This window comes from Anabas testudineus, chromosome 5, assembly GCF_900324465.2.
Source record: "Anabas testudineus chromosome 5, fAnaTes1.2, whole genome shotgun sequence".
Lineage (NCBI taxonomy): Eukaryota > Metazoa > Chordata > Actinopteri > Anabantiformes > Anabantidae > Anabas > Anabas testudineus.
Window position 1 is genome coordinate 4,327,118 of NC_046614.1, and position 19,818 is coordinate 4,346,935.

At 39.5% G+C, this 19,818-nt stretch overlaps 1 protein-coding gene across 1 annotated transcript in view; it reads right to left on the reverse strand.

Annotated features, from left to right (window-relative positions):
- cntn4 (contactin 4) overlaps positions 1–19,818 on the reverse strand; it is a 99,659-nt gene that overhangs the window by 29,913 nt on the left and 49,928 nt on the right. The window contains 5 exon segments of the mRNA XM_026346945.1: positions 8,436–8,586; positions 9,379–9,508; positions 13,463–13,602; positions 18,176–18,215; positions 18,217–18,361. Of these exon segments, the coding sequence (XP_026202730.1) occupies positions 8,436–8,586; positions 9,379–9,508; positions 13,463–13,602; positions 18,176–18,215; positions 18,217–18,361 (606 nt within the window).

Sequence of the window (19,818 nt, forward strand, 5' to 3'; positions counted from 1 at the left end):
TGCTCGCTCTTCAAGCTGATGAACTAATAAACATCCGTGCCACATACAGAAAGCCTCCTGTGTCTCCTTACTTTAACTCTAAGTGAGTTAATCAAAAACCCAAAGTGTTAAACTCACACCTACAGCCTCAGACATTAACACATGACACCATCTAGAGCCAATACACACACCTAGAAGATGATTTCTAAACAGCTCGAGGCACAAAATGAGTCAGAGAACATCTTGCTATAGTAATTTTACATGCCCACTGATTAATCCGCCACATTTCAATGAATGTGTCAATAGTTAGGTAAAAATAAAAAGCGGAATTAAACAGGCCTCAGAGTGTACATCCAAGCTCAATTGATGATGAGTGATAAAATGAGAAACATGACATTTGGTCCAATTCACCAACAGCAATTTGATTTCTCAAAGTAAATTGCTCAGACTTTGAAACCACTGGCTCATTAGTGTGTCAAACGGCTTGGATATGGCCACTTTGAGGGTTTATAGAGTCTTTTCCTCATGACAAGGTTAAGTGTAATTTGGGCATGTTATACATGGAATCATTGCACATGAGGAATAAAGCTCGAAGACTAATGGCTGTTCTTATTTCATCTTTAAATCGACAAGGACATTGGAAAGCAAAAGGTGTCTTTTGAGCCTGGTCTCAGGTTTGGGGTGGATAACTGGTCTATAATGTGCAGGGCAGGCAAACTGCAGAGTCCAGTGTGTGCTTAGACAACAAAAGCTTGGTTAAGGTTAGAGAAAGACTAAGGTTTTATATCCTGTTGCCAAGCACCAGCCCACCTAGTGGACCCCATCTAAACACAGCCTTAACATACTATATACAGTTTAAAAGTTTGAAGCCTCATTATTTAAGGCATTTTATTGTTGCTATGTTGCTGCAAACGCACACAAAAAAATACACCTTTGGTTTTAAGATTATTTATACTCTTATTCATTTTGTTTTGAAGCAATACATTTCGTATAAGGCCAGGTTCATGAGTCATGTCCAAAGGATCAAGAAACTGTAACCTTTTTGTTTTAAGGCCATGCTTGAAGGGTCTTTAAACTTTGTAGAACACATTGTGTTTTACTTTTTCACTCAAATGAGGGTAAGGATGATCTTCTCTGTGGACTTTCCAAAAACAATTGCTGGAAAACAAGAGGTCACCTTTTTGACATTAAAGTACAGTATTTAGGGTAGCCTCACTGAGAGGCCACCTCTCCTTCACATGAATGCTCTAATCACATTCACACTTGGAAGCTCGAGGGCATCACAGCGGTGTTGACAAGGGAGGCACACACGCTGCTTTTCACCTGTCTCACCTAGCTTCTAATCTTACCGATCTGGTGTTTGAACCAGAGACGGTACAGTCTCAAGCCTGCTCCCTCCCTCTCTTAGGTTATCCCCTGCTAGAACCAAGGTAGCCTTATATTTAGGTCTATGTGGTACAGAACCTCTGTCCTCTGGCCAATGAAATGTTACAAAGCACCATGGATTTACTCTTAGAATTATTTTTTTACTTCATATTTAACTTTGACGTGTACCTAAGGCACATTCTGCTTACTTTTTTAACCAGGGAACTCTTATTTTGCAAATAACATTGATGCCTCATGTCCACACTGTCCACGCTGACAATCCCTGCCATTTGGGCAGCAGACAGTGGTGTAAACATTACTAGTCTTCAGCCTGCTAATTGTAATGTTTTCTGTAAGTCACGGCTGTTGAGGCTGACTGTTTGAATAAGCGGCGATTTACTCTCAGTGTGTAGAAGCCACAGCTTGTTTGTACTGCACCACCATGAATGCACTCACAGAATAAGGCAGTGTTGATTTAGATGCTTTAATCCACAGTGGAAGGAGCATTGTTCAACAAGATTAGTGTTTCTGTCTTATCATTTCACAACCAAACCGTCCAGTAAAGGCTATTTTTGATCATTGGCCAAGCATGCTGCTAAGACAATGGCTGCTGTTCTACTTCTTGGCAGCAATTCGGATTTTTACAAGAGCTTTTGTTTCATATAAATGCTTCACACAGTATCTACAGTATGCAATATTAAAGGTGATATTGGTGTTATTAGAAAAATATGTACCTCTAAAATCCTCACTTCAGTCTGTTAATTTTCACCTGCTAGTATCTGTTTTTTCCATATAGGCCACTTCAGCAGTGTAAGGTGTTTAAAGGTCAATAGTTTTGTATTAACATCACAAAAACAACCGACCTTACACACATCAACATTAAGATGTAGTGTTTTGCATTCGTAATTTCCAGCTCCGGACATCATGTTACTATTTCTGTATGCCTTTAATGCACTTTAATTATCGCATAACTCAATTGTTTATTTTGATTTCTGTCCCTTGCAATGCCCTCTGCCAAAAAAAAAAAAAAAAAAAAAAAAAAACAACTAACAAAACACACAAACAAAAAAAAGCTGTAGGTGATTTTTAAGGAACCAGATAATTTCAGCTGTTATATTACATGAGAAATGCATTTGAAATATTTTTTGTCTAGCGGATCTTATTTATTCATCTGGACAGTGACAGAAGATGCTAATTACTTTAAACAATAAACATTATGATGAGTGTTACAGCAAAAAATATAGGAACCGACCTCAATGTTGCAATACCTTTGGAGGAATGTGTAGCTGATGTGTTCAGCTCCAACTGTGTTTGATTTATGTAGAGTTAACCACATGCTCGCTGTAGAAACAAATTCTGAAAATCATGCTCATATGATATATGATAACTATATTCAGTTATATTATAACCATCATCCACCCTTTCTTTAGTTGTAGTTATCTCACTGACAGATGAGTCAAATGTTTCTCTAAACATGTCTCGGGAATGTTCTCCTGCGAAACATGGTTATGTTTTCATTTTCTACGGCCGTGTGATGTCAACTCCTGGAGCTCTATTATCGGCGGCAATATTTCTGGTAGCATTCGCTCATTATGTTTCTTTCTACTGTATGTGCAGAGGGACGGTACGTCTATAACGGTTTGACACCACTAATGTGGGGTAAAAAAGAGCTGATGTTCCTTGGCAACAAGCTTCTCTTACTCACCCTGTTCAAAGATGTTACTCAAATGGTTGCACTCCTAAATTCACAGTGAGTGCTACAACTTACACTGGTGTGTAACAATACACAATAGACTAGTCTGTGATAGACTAGAAAGTACAGGTCACAAGTATTGTCATCTTTATCTTTTTTTCAATCACTAAAGGACACCGGAACACACTGAAGATCCACAGAACATGTCTAAAGTATAAATAGTGGTACCATATAAACCATTATGGTACTTTAAATAACAACCAGCATCACTTCAGACCCCATAGAGCTATCACATAACTATTTCCTCCACCATTCATGTTGCAGGCTTTGTTTCACAGACAGCAATATGCAGTTATTTTAGCCAAACAGCAATGGGTTTTCATTTTAAACCTTAAGAAGAATTTAATTAGTGAAGTAGTAGATTTCTAAATTGGGTTTATGAATGCCACAAAAGCTACTATCATTAGTTAGCTCTGTGTAGAGCTCAGAGAACGTTGATTCATTGTGGAACCTCAAAACCTTTAAAAGGGCCATATTGTGCGATTTGTTTTTTTTTTACTGTAACCCTACTGTTGATGTGATGCTACTACACAGTCAGCCTGGTAATGCATCATATGACCCCTTTAATAAATGGGATTAAAGTGGTAAACTTTCACCCCCTGGGGTCAACAGTTGCGCCAGGGCACGTTACAAAGTGAAGACAACTTAGCAGCAACAACAGCATGTATCAGCTTGACTTCAAATTTTGTCAAAAGTTTGGACTTTTGGACAAACTTTCTATATCTAAAGAATGGTGTTGATAGGCCAACTAAAACCGGAGTTATGATGTTTCACACATCTATTAAATGGCGATAGATAGTATGTACATTTCTCCATATATCTCTGTCATTTCTTGTTCCAGAAAGAAACGTATTTGTGGTATTTACATTGAACAATATATACTTTTTCTACTCAGATTTTAAGTTAGTTGTGTGCTTTTTAGTAGTCAGTGTTTACAGTATGTCAAAATGAAGAAATAACACATAGGAGATTGTGCTGAAAAGAATTATATCAAACATTGGCATGACATTTAGTTGAATTATAAAGCAGAAATCAAAAGTAGTCAAAACCAATAATACCCTGGACCCCACAAGAAGGTTAATGACATATCTTCAACTAGCTGAAGGATGTGGGATTTTATGTACTGGATATCATCTGTGTTGCACCAGGAGCCAACGTGGCGTTTTGACTGGGTGGCTGGGTTTCCCTGGCGTAATTTGTTTTTAGACTACTGTCTCCTCTCAACAATGATAATACATATAAAGGACTCAATCCTGCTTCTCTAGGAATGTATCCACCAGCAGGGTTCATCCTCTTCCCCAGACTAAATATCTTAATTTTAATAGATATGATGCATAAGCCAGAAAAAGCAAATCACACAGTATAATAAAAGAAAAGAAAATCTTAGCATAAAGCATTTTCACCGCTTTGCCATATTTGCTGCCTACTGTAGTTCACACGTATGACCTTTTGGACTCTGCTTTCTAAAGGGAATTGCCATGGATACCTGTAGGATGCTGAACATCTGGCTGTCTATCAGCTTTTTATTCTAACTAAAGCGTTATGACCTCTTTGTTTTTAATACAGTAGGTACAGAAACCCACAATGAGGCACTGTGAATCCTCTGTGCAGCTCAGAAAACACACTGCTGCACCAAAAAGCCTCGAAACAAAAGTGGGGGGGATTTGTCCCATCTGCACCCGGAGCACTTTAATGCCTTCCTCCAGGGGTAAACACCTGCTTCAAAGGATTGAAAGATCCTGCACAAATATTTGCATGACTGCCAAAGCTGATAGAGGTCTTTAAAAGATTGTATTTTAAAACAAGCAGCAGCAATACTGAGACTCCAGTGCATCCTGCAGCGAATCGTGAGAGAGACACTTGGTTAAGAGTGTCTACTGTGAGCAGCTTCACAAACTTGATTTCTTCCTGTTGGTGACATATTGAAACGGGGCGTTTTTTCTAGGCGGCTCTCCGTGCCTGACACGGCCCACTTACACGCTCATCAGCAAAGACCTGCTCTGCTCTGCGCTCTCAGCTGCTTTGTTCCAGCTGATGTCATCTAAACCTCGTCCCTGCAGGGTTGTCTGGGGTAGATAAGATATCCCCTCCCTCCACTGGTCTCCTGCAGGAAAAAAAAAAAAAAAAGGAGGGCTGCTGCTATGAAGATGGATTACCCAGCTGGTGACACTAGTTCCCCTTCTGCTGAAGCCACTGTGGAGTGTTATCGCAATTAAGGCAATTAATCTTCAACAAAAGGGATTCACAGATACCTCTTAGAATTTCGCACCTTTTAGATGCATACAGATGCACAACCACGCAGACCTGCTCAGGCATGCACATATGCACACACTGTACATGCATATGCCTTATTATAAGGAAAAAAAAATGTTGCAAAGGAGATCCCAAAAATTTTTTGACTGATTTTTAGGTCTAAAACCCACAGATGGTATGAAAAGCTGACTTTACAGCTCAATGCATGAACAAATATATGAAGTATTTGTGTTTACATTCGTTGTAGTGCCCCCTTATGGTTGGCTTGGGTCACAACGGTTTAGCCTGCACCACTATTTCGAGTCACTGAAAAATAATAATAATCATAATAATTTTACAAATCTGAAAAAAAAACACAGGGTTCCAGTACTGCTGGTGCTTGGGCCCCTAATTAACATAAATGAAACATAAGCTTATCACACAGCTCATGCGTGAAACCAGGATGTCATTTGTTCCATCATTTGCACTTATTTGCATCCGTTTCCATCAGTCTTTTGATTTTCCAAACAAACAGCAGGATAAGACTAAACACTGTAGTACAGGCAGGACAGCTATTATTGGGCAGGCATCTAAAAGAGAACTGTTCTAATGATTACCACAACAGATGCTGAACATTTTTTTTATTGTGTGGGGTGCATGTGCGTATGTCACAGATGAGAGGAGAGGGAGATAATAGGAAAGAGAGAAAGTAGGGAGCTGTAATCAGCACGTTTAGAGGCTCTGGCGTGTGTGTTTTCAAGCTCCGTAAACACAGTTACTCCACTTCCCAGCTGGCAATGCAATGCAGCGACATGGCTGCAAAAGAAAAAAGAAATAAAAAAAAAAGAATGTTTTAATGTAATACAGCTGGGATCGTTGCATTTTAATTTCAAATCTATGGCTGTTTCATCTTCATTTTGGGGCAGTAGCACAGGTGGTCCGAGCCAAATATCTTTTATTTATTGCAAGTGAAACACATTAAAACATGTTTGTGAACATTGAACAGACTTTTAAAACTACTAGAATGACGACAGTGGCAAATAATCCCACGTACAACAGTGGGATCAGATGCAAAACATTTTTTTTATTCTACAGAGTAACTCATTGCTTCCACTTCAGTGATTAAAATCTCAAATCATCTGTTATTTATCACAGCAGTTGGTCATTATGTGATTTATAGTGAGGAATAAGTGAGAACACTGAAGGACAAGTACAGGCAGTGATAGACTTTCAAGGAAACATCTATTTAACATCAGCGCTCTTTCATTCATCACTTCACAAGGACATCAATTCATGTCACACCAAAGACAAATGCGAAATCAATCTAAACTAAGAATTCAGAACAACACATTCAGTGTGGTGCGGGTGCTGGGGGACTGGAACGTGGCGGTGGAAGTGGCACGGGGGGCGAGTGAAGGGCACCAACAGCGAAACAACTATGCAAATTCCCCGCCACTTTGTTTGACAAGCAACAACACCGCTTTGTATATATGCAAAGACTGGCAAGACGCCGCGTGCACACACGCCCTGCTGTCGGCGCGGAGTCATGCTGGAGCAGTGACACCCAAATGGGTGACCTCTGTCAGTGATGAGGCTGCTGGGCAGAGACGTCGCACTTCATTCCCACAAGGTGCGCACGCAAACGCTGGCAAAAAAAGGAGCATATGCGGCACACATCACATCTCGGGGGTCAAGTGACGCGGGGCACTAAGATCACCCTCTGTTCCTAGAAAACTTGGAACGTTGAATAATTTGATTTCAGGAGGCTTTATCATCCCTGCTGAGGTGAAAAGTACTTGATTAGCACTTCGGATTTACTCAGCAGTGGGTCTGTTTGGCCACCACTAAAGAGCTAGAGATAAAACAAGACAAACCCCATTAACCATTACTCAGTTAGGCTCCATTCTGCTTTTCCTCTTAGATGCTCCGTGAGTCCTCTCACTTGCTTCTGATGACTGCATCAGAATCTCTCCACAGACACACAGGAGGAAAATATGTCACAGTGACTGGAGCATTTTGGTACAGGCAGTATTAACACAATCTTTTTTTTTATTTCTGAAGATCCTCAATTCCCTAACCGCATGAGGAACACATGGACTTACAAACCCTCGCATCTCATTACAAATTCAATATTCTGTTTCGTTATGGAAATCAAATAAAGTGGCTACAAAAGTGTGTATAAAAAAAGGCACTCCACCATTTCAGCACTGCACTTTCTTAAGGTTTGCAGAGATTAAAGAAGCATTGGTCAAATTTAAAGGTGAAAGTTACCCTGACTTTAAGTAAGTCGGCGCTGCCTTCTAGTTTGGCTTGACTAAAAGTTTTCATTCACCTCTCTCTTGTTGTTGTCCTCTGTGTTTATTTTGAAATAAAATTAAGTGAGGTGCACTGTCTGATAACAACAAGGATACAGAATAATAATAATAATAACGATAATAATAATGATAAATCTGCATCTATGACCACATTCAAGATTGCCCCAGATTTGTTAAAAAAAAAATTAGACATGATGTATGAATGCCAAAAGATCAGATTCCAGCTACTTTTTACAACAAATTTTACAATGTAGTTTCCTTCTACCAAAATAACTGATGTTGCAGTTTCCACTAGTAGTGACTACATCATTATTAAACTCTTCTATGGTTATGTTTTGGCACTCGCAGCACTTTGGTTAAAGAATTGTGGTCTAGTTTAATACTGTGTGCAAATGTGTTACTTACATTTAACGAAAGCTTTTTCCCTGAACTTAACCAAATTGCTTTCATTTTATTGTGAATTAACAGTATGATTGTGCTAGTGTGAGACACTAAATCAATCCACTCTGAACACCGGTCTCTACCGTGACAGTTGTGTGCTTTGTACGCCCACGAACCACCCCAGCCATCTCCTGGCAACTCCACTGCTGTTAATCAATACGCTGCTTCATTCATTAAAACGCTAATGAACATATTCCAGATTTCTATTATCTTTCTTACAAAACACATTTGCAGTTGCATTTTAACTGTGTAAGAAAAGGATGTCTAGGAGACGGTAACGAGAGTACATACAGGTAATGGTCCACCACAGCGAGATTAAAGCAGAACACAGTGTGCAAATGTTGTGTTACCTGTTACTTTCTCGAAGTGGTTCGCTCCCCTTCCTCCAAGAGATCACACCCCAAGGAGACATCTTGGGCTTGCACTCGATGAGCACATCTCCTCCTACCTTCACCAGCGTCTGGCTCCTCAGTTGATTGTGAGAGAAATCTGGGGCAACAGCTGAGACAAGAGCAGCATATTAAAGCCAGTGTTTGTAAAAGCCTCACATCTCTCTTCCTGCAAATTATCACTGATTATTTAGCTGATATTATATTTATATCTGGTATACCAGACTTTTTTCTACCACTTTTTCAATGTTTATAAATGCACTGCATTACCACCATGGATAATTCAAAGACATTAGATTGAATTCTTTGCAATTGGTTAATTAGTAATCAGAAAGTTTAATAGCAAATCCCCAAATTGATGTTGTGGATTTAAAGAGATCAATTTAACTTAATTATTATTCTCAGCCCGGCTACATGTGCGTCTTCTTCATCACATTTCCACAGTAGCACAACTTTCCCTGGGAATGAAGGCACATTACAGAATATGTGCTTTTTTTTTTTTCAAAGTAGCCTCTGCTGTACCGAGCCTGATTCCAATCAGCAGCATGAGCAGGATGAGACATGTTGGAGGATGAATAGTGAATGAGAGCTGCTGCCAGCTCAGAGCAGGGAGTGACAGGCTTGACAGGGCAGATGGGCGAGGCTGGTGAGCTGAACAGCTCTGGCATACATCAATGTCAGCCGGACGCATTCATCTTATAATTAATGCTTTTCAATTAACAGCCAATAAGAGAGAGGGCAGAGGTTATCTGGCACTATTGAGCAGAGGAAGAAGGCTGGTGCAAACTTGAAGACAAATACGGACAAATATGTGCTTGCGTACCCACCTCCATGCGCGAGGTACATTCTGTATGTTCATGAGTGCAAGACACACTAACACCCACACACCAAGATAAAGTCTCACCTATAACTCGGAGCTCTGCGTTGGAGTAGACCTCGCCATGCTTGTTCCCAGCCACACACTGGTACATTCCTGTGTCGGAGAGGGTCAGCCGACTGATTGACAACGCCCCATTGGCGACCTGTACGCGTTCCTATGGACACAGAGACACATGCCTTTAATATGGCTTTTTCCCCGAGCTCATCTACATAAAAGCAGCCAGCCAGTGGGCTAGTGAATTATAGTCTGGAAGTGACAGACGTGGCAATAAATCTAGGTTTTCATCACTAATGGAGGGAAAGGCTTGGGAGGATGGAGGCAGGCTAGCAGAAAATGACCCTAATCAATCTGCATGTTTATGAGAGTGAAATAAAACCGTGCCCTATTTATATCTCTGACTGCACCACAGGGCCTGTTTCCCCTTCAGCACAAGGGGGGATAAGAGGGGAAGGAATATCGTAACATCTGAGGTATAGTACATTGTGAAAATTGCTTTTCTGATAGGAATGCCGTATACATACTAAGTGCTGTGTACATGGTCATGCTGTACCCCGTTTTCATCTGTTTGGACAATCGTTTTTACATGCCTGCCTGCCTGCCTGCACGGGAAATGTTGTTCGTCACTGAGCCGTTAAATTAAGATCTATTTAAGGACGACTGGGCCTGATGAACTAAAACATCAGCAGAATCAGTGCATCGGCTGAACGTTTAATCCTCCATGTACATTTATCTCTCTGAACTTGAGTTTTCACTCAACTCCTTCACTGCAGTATTAAATCCTTGAGCAGTTTTCATACGTCTCTATGCAGCCGTGTCAGGTTCTGCCTCCTCGTGCCCTTCATCTCTTGTGTTTTCCTCAGGCTCACCCATAATATCATTAGAGCCCATTTCCATAGGGGTGTCTGAGTGGGCCTGAACTCCAGTCAGCGGGGGATTAAGGTACTGTCACATGAAAAGAGAGACTGTCCCTGATGAAAGATCACAAACTAATCCTGTGTTTGAGCAGGTTGTGCCTGAATTTCCATAATGCTCAGCGGATGTGCAGGGGTGAATATCCCTGCTGGCAAGGGAGGCAAATGGTGGCGCGTATCAGTCTGTGCATGGAAAGCACTCCTGTTTATGGCTGCTATTAATTAAGCATGACGTTCCTCTGGAATCAGCAGTTTTTGCACGCAGAGACCTGGGGGGACCATCTGTACACCTCATGCCGAATGAAAATGATTGGCAATGTCATTTGCCAACAACACTGAACTGATTTGTTGGCTATAAACCTGCAAAAATATGTTAAAAATCGAATCTAGAAAGCTTGACTTACTTGGTTTCCCAAGTGCATCTTTGGGTTTGCCTGCTGTCTGCAGCTATGTTCTTCATAGTGACTAATTACTGGAAGCCTTTGTGCGAAAAATACACTAAAATGTATGTGACATTTATTAAATAAATAAAAATATCAATCCACTATATAGAGGTTTAAGAAAAAGGTGGCAGACATTTTTTATGTTTCTCTCCTTCAAATGTAATGGCATTAATGAAGTTAGTGCTCACCGGTGTATGAACTGTGGAAGAAATCAGTTAATTTTAGTCACAGATGCATGATTAATTCACAATAAGAAAGAACCATAAGTAGACATGAACTAGGCTCAACAGTGGCTTTATAAAGGCAAGAACAAATCCACTCAAGTTTGAAGAAAATTGGAAGGCGGGACGCTTAATCCAACTTCCTGATTAAGATGTTGTAGTACACTTCACTAAAACAGCATAATTCATTCCTGAAATTCAAAGGCTTTAACATCAGAGGTCTAACAGGAATGACCTCAAATCAAGTGCACTACAGTGACATCAACACAGTGGTCCACTTTAAATGGACTAAACCAGTTTCATGCTGGAGTTTCCCTTTAATTGCATAGCCACTTAATCCTGCAGCCATTGTCAATAAAGCAGCAGAGAGCAGAGAAAAGAAGCATTCCAATAAACTGCTGCTACTTTTACATGGGCCGGTAATACAAAAAAATCACTTAAGAAGGTGGTTTATAATCTGCAAGGGCTGCACTTGAAACGGCCATGCTGGTAGAACAGAGCAGCATGTTCACTGCCTTACCGATAAAGAACTCAGTAATTGTGAAACCTAGTTTGAGGTTTTTCTATTCTATTTTTACACTAGACAGAAACACTGGAAAGAGAAGAACTTCCTATATATTTTGAACAATTAAAAACATGTAAGAGAGGCCTTTAGTTACCCGGGCTTCCTTGTCACCTCCCAGACTAACACACACCTTGCTCTTGGCATGATCTTTGTTGATAAACCATTCCTGGGGAGGGTAACTGCAGTGCTGAAATGTATTAATGAGTACACAATCTGCCCTGCCTGTAATGTCGCACATGTTTATCTGGGATCTCTTTATGTAGTTTTAAGAATTGACAATTTGATCAGGTTTTAGGAAACATCTTTTTCAAAAAAAAAAAAAAAAAATAAAAAGCAAGCACCAGTACTGGCTTCTGATCCAGTGCAAGTACTCAACAATAAATTTTTTTAACAGCAGATATGTACCAAAACCTGTGTTTTGGTATTTTTTTATGTATTGATTGCTCTATTTCTGTTGCTCAAAGTTAGAAACGCGTGAGCAGAAACGTGTTCCAGTGAACTACACAACCAGAAAGGTCTCAATTGATTCACTGTAATAAACAACAACTGATGCATCCTCTCCCCACTGCTCCTTACACCACTGACATTTTCCTCTTCCACTCATTAAGCCACTGTGGTTAATGGTGGCATTTCAAACAATGTAACACCTTTGCTGATTAAATCATTCACCCATGCATTGTGAATCTATCCAATTTATTATGTCTATGTTAAGGGTGGAATATCCAGCACAAAAATCAACACAGTCACTGCAACATTTAATCATACAGTAGACTCACTGCTATGAATCCAGATGGTTTGAGAGTGCTGAGGTGTGTTGGAAGTTTTTTTTCTCCCTATTTTTGAGGATATTTTTAAAGCAGCAGTGTTTTGATTTGAGTTTATGCAGTTCACACTAGAATGAGGAAGGAGTAGGAGTGAGATCATATTAACAAAAGAAAAATAATCTGATAATGTGCTATTAAAAATATTCAATATTTTTAAGAAACTGCTTGATCAAAAAACAAAAATGTGACTTTTGAACTCATAAAACAGATAGCTGCCTTATTCCTTATCCAAAAAACTGCAGAATGTTACCTTAGAAAAAGGCTTTTGAAAAAAAATGCTAGCTATTGGCTAAACAGATTGTTAATTATTCTCCCCTGATAGCAAGCCAAATCAGATTTTTATGAGAAAGAGGCTTTGCTGTGCAGAGTGTTGCCTGTAGTAATATACCGACAGACTGGGTTCATTCTAACGACATGTATAACATTCAAGTACTGATCGATATCCTCTGGTGTGTTTGCCGCATTTTTTCTTTTTGCATAATGAAGCAAATTAACATAATGCCTGTTTATTTATCAGGTGCAAACTGTGCCTGAGTGCCCAATCAATCTTTTCCAAACAGCCTGGCTAAAGGATCCAACAAAATAATCCAATATTATGTAGGTATATTGAATCATATTTTTGTAAATGCCAACAACAGAGTTGAATTAAAGTTAGATGTGCAAGCAGGTTGTTTGGAGTCATAATAGACTCATCTCTCACCATATAATGGGAAAACAGAGGAGCAGAGCAAGATAGAATTAAGGGAGGATATGCAGTGTTTATATAGAGAGTTTTACTTTTTCATCTTTGGTGGCACAGGATTAATAACTGCACTCATTGAGGAGAGATTTACCAGACGATTAGGGGAGCTCTTATATCACTGCTCTTTCCAGACTAGCATGAATTACTTGGCCTGTTTACAGTTTAGTCTTTTTAGCACAGCAGACACAGTCTAATTCCTCCGAAACAAACACTGCTGTGCAGAATTAAATAACATACTGTATTGCAGCGCAGGAGGCGCCGTGTTGTAATGAGGAAGACAATAATGCATGGTAATTAGTCAGTAAAGCTTGAACAAGCAGCACACTAAAGCTTTGGAAATACGGTATACTGTATGGTTACACTCATTGTTCATTCAGCAGAGCAGACATCGGAACATCTCACCTCAGTAGGCTCCAGGTTCTCTCCATTTTTCATCCACCTGTAAGAAGGCTTTGGCTTCCCCGTGGCTTTACACTCCCACACCAACGAGTCATCGATGAGTTTCTGGACATCTTGGGGTTTCTCAATGATATGAGGAGGGGCTGGAAACATTGGGAATGTAAGAGTAAACTAGACAAGTTTGATATAAACAATATAATATAGCTGTAAGGAAATAACAATGTAGCAAAGGCATGATTTCCAGTGGGATTTGAAAACCTTGAGTCACTATGTACTTGTCAGAATTGCCTTCAGATCTATCCATGTGTTCATTTCAGCTTTGCCCTATAAGCAGTAACAAGGGCTTTTCATATTTTTTGCCCTGGATTTCATCTCTCAGGCTACTTACAGTTTGTGCTACTGTACCTTGTTGCTGGAGCAATGACACAATTCCAGATAAAAAAAAAAGTATCACAATAATAATTAACCACAATACCTGTTGCTTATCAAGAACATTTTTATACCATCTCAATGGAAAGCATTATAATCGAGTCATACATTGACTCAATGTTTTTTTTTTATAGAAAAATACTGAACATTGTTTTAACCACATAAACTAAATCTGTGCGGCTGCAAATGTGTATAGCTTTGGGACAGTAAGTACATGTATGACATGTTTGACCATTAGTAATAGTTCTGTTAGTGTTTTTTACTTATACTGTACTAAAAAACTGTTTTTCTTTACTTCAGTAAATCATACACGAGTATCAAACTTAATCTATAGTCTGCTACATTTAAAATGGAAGTAATGTACTTTTCAGTCCCCTATGTATGTCTAGCAGGTGCAGTTACTTTGCAGATTCAGTTTAAGAATAAATAAAAACACATTTTTTGTCAGACTTTAATATTGTTCCCTACGGGAAATTGTTGTTAGACAGCTGCATATAATAAAGTTTTGGTGGCACATGAAGGATTACAAGCACATTCCAGTAGCACGAGGTGATTATTGTGATTTGGATCAGCAATGTAAATTACATGCACATTCATATTTTCAATCAAGATTATAAATTATTAATATTATTATTTCTATTATCAAGATAATAGTTATTAAACTTCTTATGTTAGTCTGTATGAAGAGACCAGACACTTTCTTTAGAAGTGATTGCAGCTTTCAGCCCTCTGTGTTCTGTTTAAGTGACAGGACTTTGATTCCAACATTTATCGTCTTCAGTTTAACTGAAATATCCCTAAAATTCCTCTTTTGCGGTTTCTATCAGTTTCCCAGCTTGCTAACAAAAATGATGAAAACCAGATCCATATAGATTACGATGGCCACTGATGCCATTAAATCCCTCCACTCAATATAACCTGAGTAAATGATGGTATGATTATACAAGAGGAGAATTGATTCGTGAAGTGTCATGCAAGTAATTCCAAGTTAGTTAATGCTAAAGCCAAATAAAAAAGTGTGGCATGAAACCAGATGTGTAAAGCTCTCTCTATGTAAGGCTCTGTACATTCTGAATGATGTGTAGTTCAAACTACTATCATCCTTTATCACACAAGGCCAGTGGCAGGACTAGAGTAATGGCTGACTGCACTTCTCCATTCTGCGGACCTTCTCTAATGCCACTCTCAAGGACTGACCTTTGTGGAGGCTTTTCAGTAGGAGTGCAAATCCTGCTCGGGTTGGCTTTTGCTCTAAAGTATTTTGCCTCGTAGTAAAGCTTCACAGGTTAACTTGTATGGACGCAGTTGACTGGCTGAAAGCTACTTAAAAACAAATGTTCTGTTATTTATCCTGCTGCAGAAACTACGTGTTCACATAAATTGTGAAGGATGGCTCTTTATGCTTTGAGTCTGGATAAAAACCCTCCAGGAACCGTCGTAGAGAGTTACTTTATAAGAATCCACCATCACCAGTCATTTAGCATCACATCCATTTATGCTGCCGCAATCCTCCATCAGAGCCTGGCTGAGCCGCCCCACCCTGCACCTTTCAAGAACGTACTGTTTTCTCCTCACTGTCAGGATCCTTCGCATGCTGCAAATGTATCGACTCTCAGTCAGTGCTCTCCAAATGAAAGCAGGCAGCCCATCTCTGCCCACACCGGGTGCACACAATCAGGCCAAACGTCAAGTGGCTAAAGCAGGGGAAAGATGGGAATTTCTTCTTATCAGCGAAATCGCCATGAGATAATGCAGCAGTAAGTCCACAGAAACACAAATGCGAATCAAATGGAGGAAACTAACCTGTCACAGTTTCGCATTTTCTCACCCTCTGAGTAACAGCAACATCGACAAGTGGGCAAATCTATTTGTTTAATAAGTTTTTCATTCAAAACTGCTTCTTTTGGGCTTGAATTTAGCTAAAAATGGCCTCCATTAAATGATTAGTAATGGAGAGAAAGACTTTGGCTAAGTGCACCGAGACTGAAAAGAACTTGTTCTGCATCAAGATATAATGAATCCAATTTCAACTCGAGCTTAAGACCACAAATGTGATTCCAAACCTTCAGTGCAGTTAATGAATTCCTGCTTCAGTTCGTACATCTATCTTATATCAGGACAAAATGAAGTTATGGAAAAATCATAAAAAGAAAAACAGTTGATCAGAATTTTCAATCAGAAAGAAGCTGAAACACATTAGGTCTGCTGTGCTGGAAAGAATTAAGGCAGTAAAGAGCAATGTTTTAGCATGTTGGTACCTTAACACTGACATGAAAAGTGTGAGAATGTTTTAACAATGACCACTGTGCAAGCACAAAGTAACACCTTCATTTCTTCCTGTCTAACACAAAGCCCAACTCGTTCTCCACTGTACTGTAGCCTGCCTGGATGTACCAGAGATACCGTTATCGATTCCCCAGTTGGCCTACGCTGCTGACGAATGTCTCAAAGGCTTAATTCAAAAGGAGTTCAAAATAAGATTACTGAGTTTTATCACCTGACTGCAGAGAGCAGGACTGAGAGAGAGCGAGAGACAGGCTTACAAAACACATCAAAAATGAGAGCGGACCAGAGGCTAAAAAGGACAAATCAAGCCTTGGTGGATCACAGCGTGCTCCTGGGCTGTTATAGTGAGTGAGGTAAAGAGAGCTTTCAAGGCTGTTGTAAATAATGGCAAATTGTTTATTGCCACAAATGAGTTATTTATGACAGCTGACACAGCTGACTCCCTGAAGGGGAGAAAGTCGGGAGGAAGAAAGCAGAGCGCTTGAGAAGGAAGGAAAATCCATAGATTGTTCAAAGCTCAGGTTAACAGCTTGAAGTGAAAAGAAATATCTCGGCCCAAATATCACTCAAATGTACATGTAAGGGTTGTTAATACTTCAAGTGAGATACATAGACACAGATGTAAACATTAAGTATTTTGAGAATGCATTTATGTCGCCACCCTGCCACTGTTATTAGATCTTAGTGTCTGGGGATGCTTTGTGAAAGAAACAGACAAAGAATCATTTTTAAAAAAGTGACTAGTCACTTCCTTAGAAAAGTACCACTGAAATATAACTTATTACACAGTTTTTTTCAGCGGACTCTTCCTTTGTACACACCACATAACAACTATATGGTGTGGAACTAAAAGCTTTTGTTCTTGCAAAGGACACATAAGTCCTATTTATATAGTCTTTTTGTGCCGCAATATAACGTGTTTCTTCTATATTTTGTCTTTATGTGTTTTTCTGCCTCGTCTACTGCACTTTGAATTGTCCTGTTGTTGAAAGGTTCTGCACAAATTAATTTGCCTTGCCTGAACAAATTCCATTTAAAAAAACACTAAGGCCAAATCCTATTTTATATATTGTGCATAAATCAACCATAGGCCATATTTGTTCTTCAGGGTTCTTCTATTATTGTCGTAGAAATGAAGTGAATCTTTGATTTTTAGAGCGAATTCAGCACAGCTCCCACAGTATAAACTAAACAATTGATATGCTGAACATACACCAATCAGCCACTACATTAATGTCATCTGTTGGTTTGAATGTTGATTGATTGATACAGTTCAGATTTTGTATTTTCTGCCAAAATGCTGTTTACTGAAATACTAGTCATCAGCTGTATTACATATAATATGTGATGCAAATGTCAAATATAAATACACATATCAACATGTTTACCAGTGTTGGTGATGCTATTGAAAATGTCAAGTCTCAGCTATTAAATAAGTTTAGATTTTGAATGGCCAAAGATAATTAATCTTCTGATGAAGTTATCTATGCCTTCCAGTCAGTTCTTGTCATGCCTTCTAGTAATTGAACTCAATACAAGCGGGTCTATCAGCAACAGAGACTGTCCTATCCTAACCCCCTTCCCATCGATCCACATGCTGCTGAGCAGATTATGTCCCTGACATATGTTCCACTGGTCTATGTATAGTACATTTAACGGCTTTGATCTCCAGTGAAGCCTGATGTCAATCATGATGGCATCTGGTGAAACCCAGAACAAGGCTCACCAACAAGGTCGTAACCAAGGGCTCAGCCTCATCCGCATCACTCCTTTAATCTGGATCAAAATATTAGGGGCATCAGGGGCTGATAGCCTTTAATCATTTTGATGTGCTGTTAAAACAAGCCTCCCTCCTCATGTACGCTGCATGAGCCTCTAGTGATTGTTGCTGGCTGCTTTACGAGACCGGTTGTGTCAGCTTTTCGTTTCCTCTCAGTCTGAGCAGGTCTGACAGATGGGGTGCATGCTGGTCAAATATTCATTCACGACAGGATCACCTACCGTAGAAAGAGAGCTTTCCCTTCACTGTGTTCATTCCCCTTGGAGTTCTCCGCCACGCACTCGTATGTTCCAGCATCCTCCTGCTGGAAATATGGGATTTCCAGGACAACGCTGGCTTTTCTCATGTCCACTTTCCTGGGGAAGGGTACACCATCCGCTCTTCTCCAGCTTATAGATGGTACTGGGCTGTGAGAATGGAGAAGTTTAACACTTTCAATGGGCATCTCAGTGTATCTCAGCTTTGTGAACAGAGACGTAGCTTTCAGAGTATTTACCAGATTTGTCTTCACACTTTCACGAGTTGAAAATGATAAGGCTAAATTTGCACATTTGCAAACGCCAAACCCAGTAATTAGAAGACTGTCTCTTTAATAAGCTTGAAATTCGTTAATTATCCCATTATCTATGCACATTAAACCCAATATTATCTTATACCCCTTCAAATATTTAAATTTAATGTCCCAATCTCTCTTAATTTACAAGATTTTATGACAGGGCACTCAAATTAATGAAATCATGTTATTAAATTCCATAATAATTAATGCATCAACAGACGGAGAAAACCAACATGTATTTTAATAATTACGCTTTACAGTGCTGTAAAAAACTGTTCCCGTTTTCTTTGTTTCTTGTGTATTAGGTCTTTAAATAAATGCTAACATAAAACAAAAGCCACCTGAGCAAACAATCATAGCTGTGTCTTCTAAAGCAATAAAGTGACGTAATACCACCTGGACCTGTGGGAAAAAAGTACTCGTCCTCTTAGTAGCTACATCCAAAAAAACACAAAACCGCTTGGAACAGTCTAGGAAGGGCTACAAAGCTGTTTCTAAAGTTCTGGGATTCCACAGATTCAAAGTGAGAGACACTGTGTACCAATGAAGAGAACTTGGAATAATAGTGAACCTTCTTAGAAGTGGTCAACCTTTCAAAATGACTCCAAAAGCACAGTCACAACTCTTCCAGGAAGCTGCAAAAGATCCAATAGAAAAACATTGTAGGAACTTCAGGACTCATCTCAATAAAGGCCAGTTATCATGACTCCACTATCTGATAGACATTGGGCAGTAATGGCATACATAGGACAGTAGTGAGGTGAAAACCACTGCTGACCTTATACAACATTAAGACTGTATTCTGCCACCACAAACCCTTGAACCTTTAGGAGACGTTTCTATGGAGTAAGGAGTCAAAAGTTGAACTGTTGAACAAGGGTCCTGTTTCCCCTGGCGTCACCTAAACACAGAATCCCACAAAAGTACATTATACATTCAAGCATGCATGAGGGTGCCAGTGTAATGTTTTAGACGATACTTTGCAGCTTCAGGACCAGGGCTACTTGCTAGGATTGAGGAAAACATGCATTCTGCTCTTTACCAGAGAATCCTGAAGGAGAACTTCAGGTCATCAGCCTCTGAACAGCTCAAAATGAATCAAGTTCAAGTTTTGCAGTCTGCACCTGAAGTAGCCTTTGAGTTCAGGTTCTGGTATATTAGATATTATACGTTATCAGTTATTGCACAGAAAATACCACATTATTTATTCCAGACCTCACTGCTTCCCCACACACTCAGGTTTCTCTGTTTGCAGTTTATAGAATGAATGAATGAACAGTCAATGTAAAACCAAAATGAACATGGTTC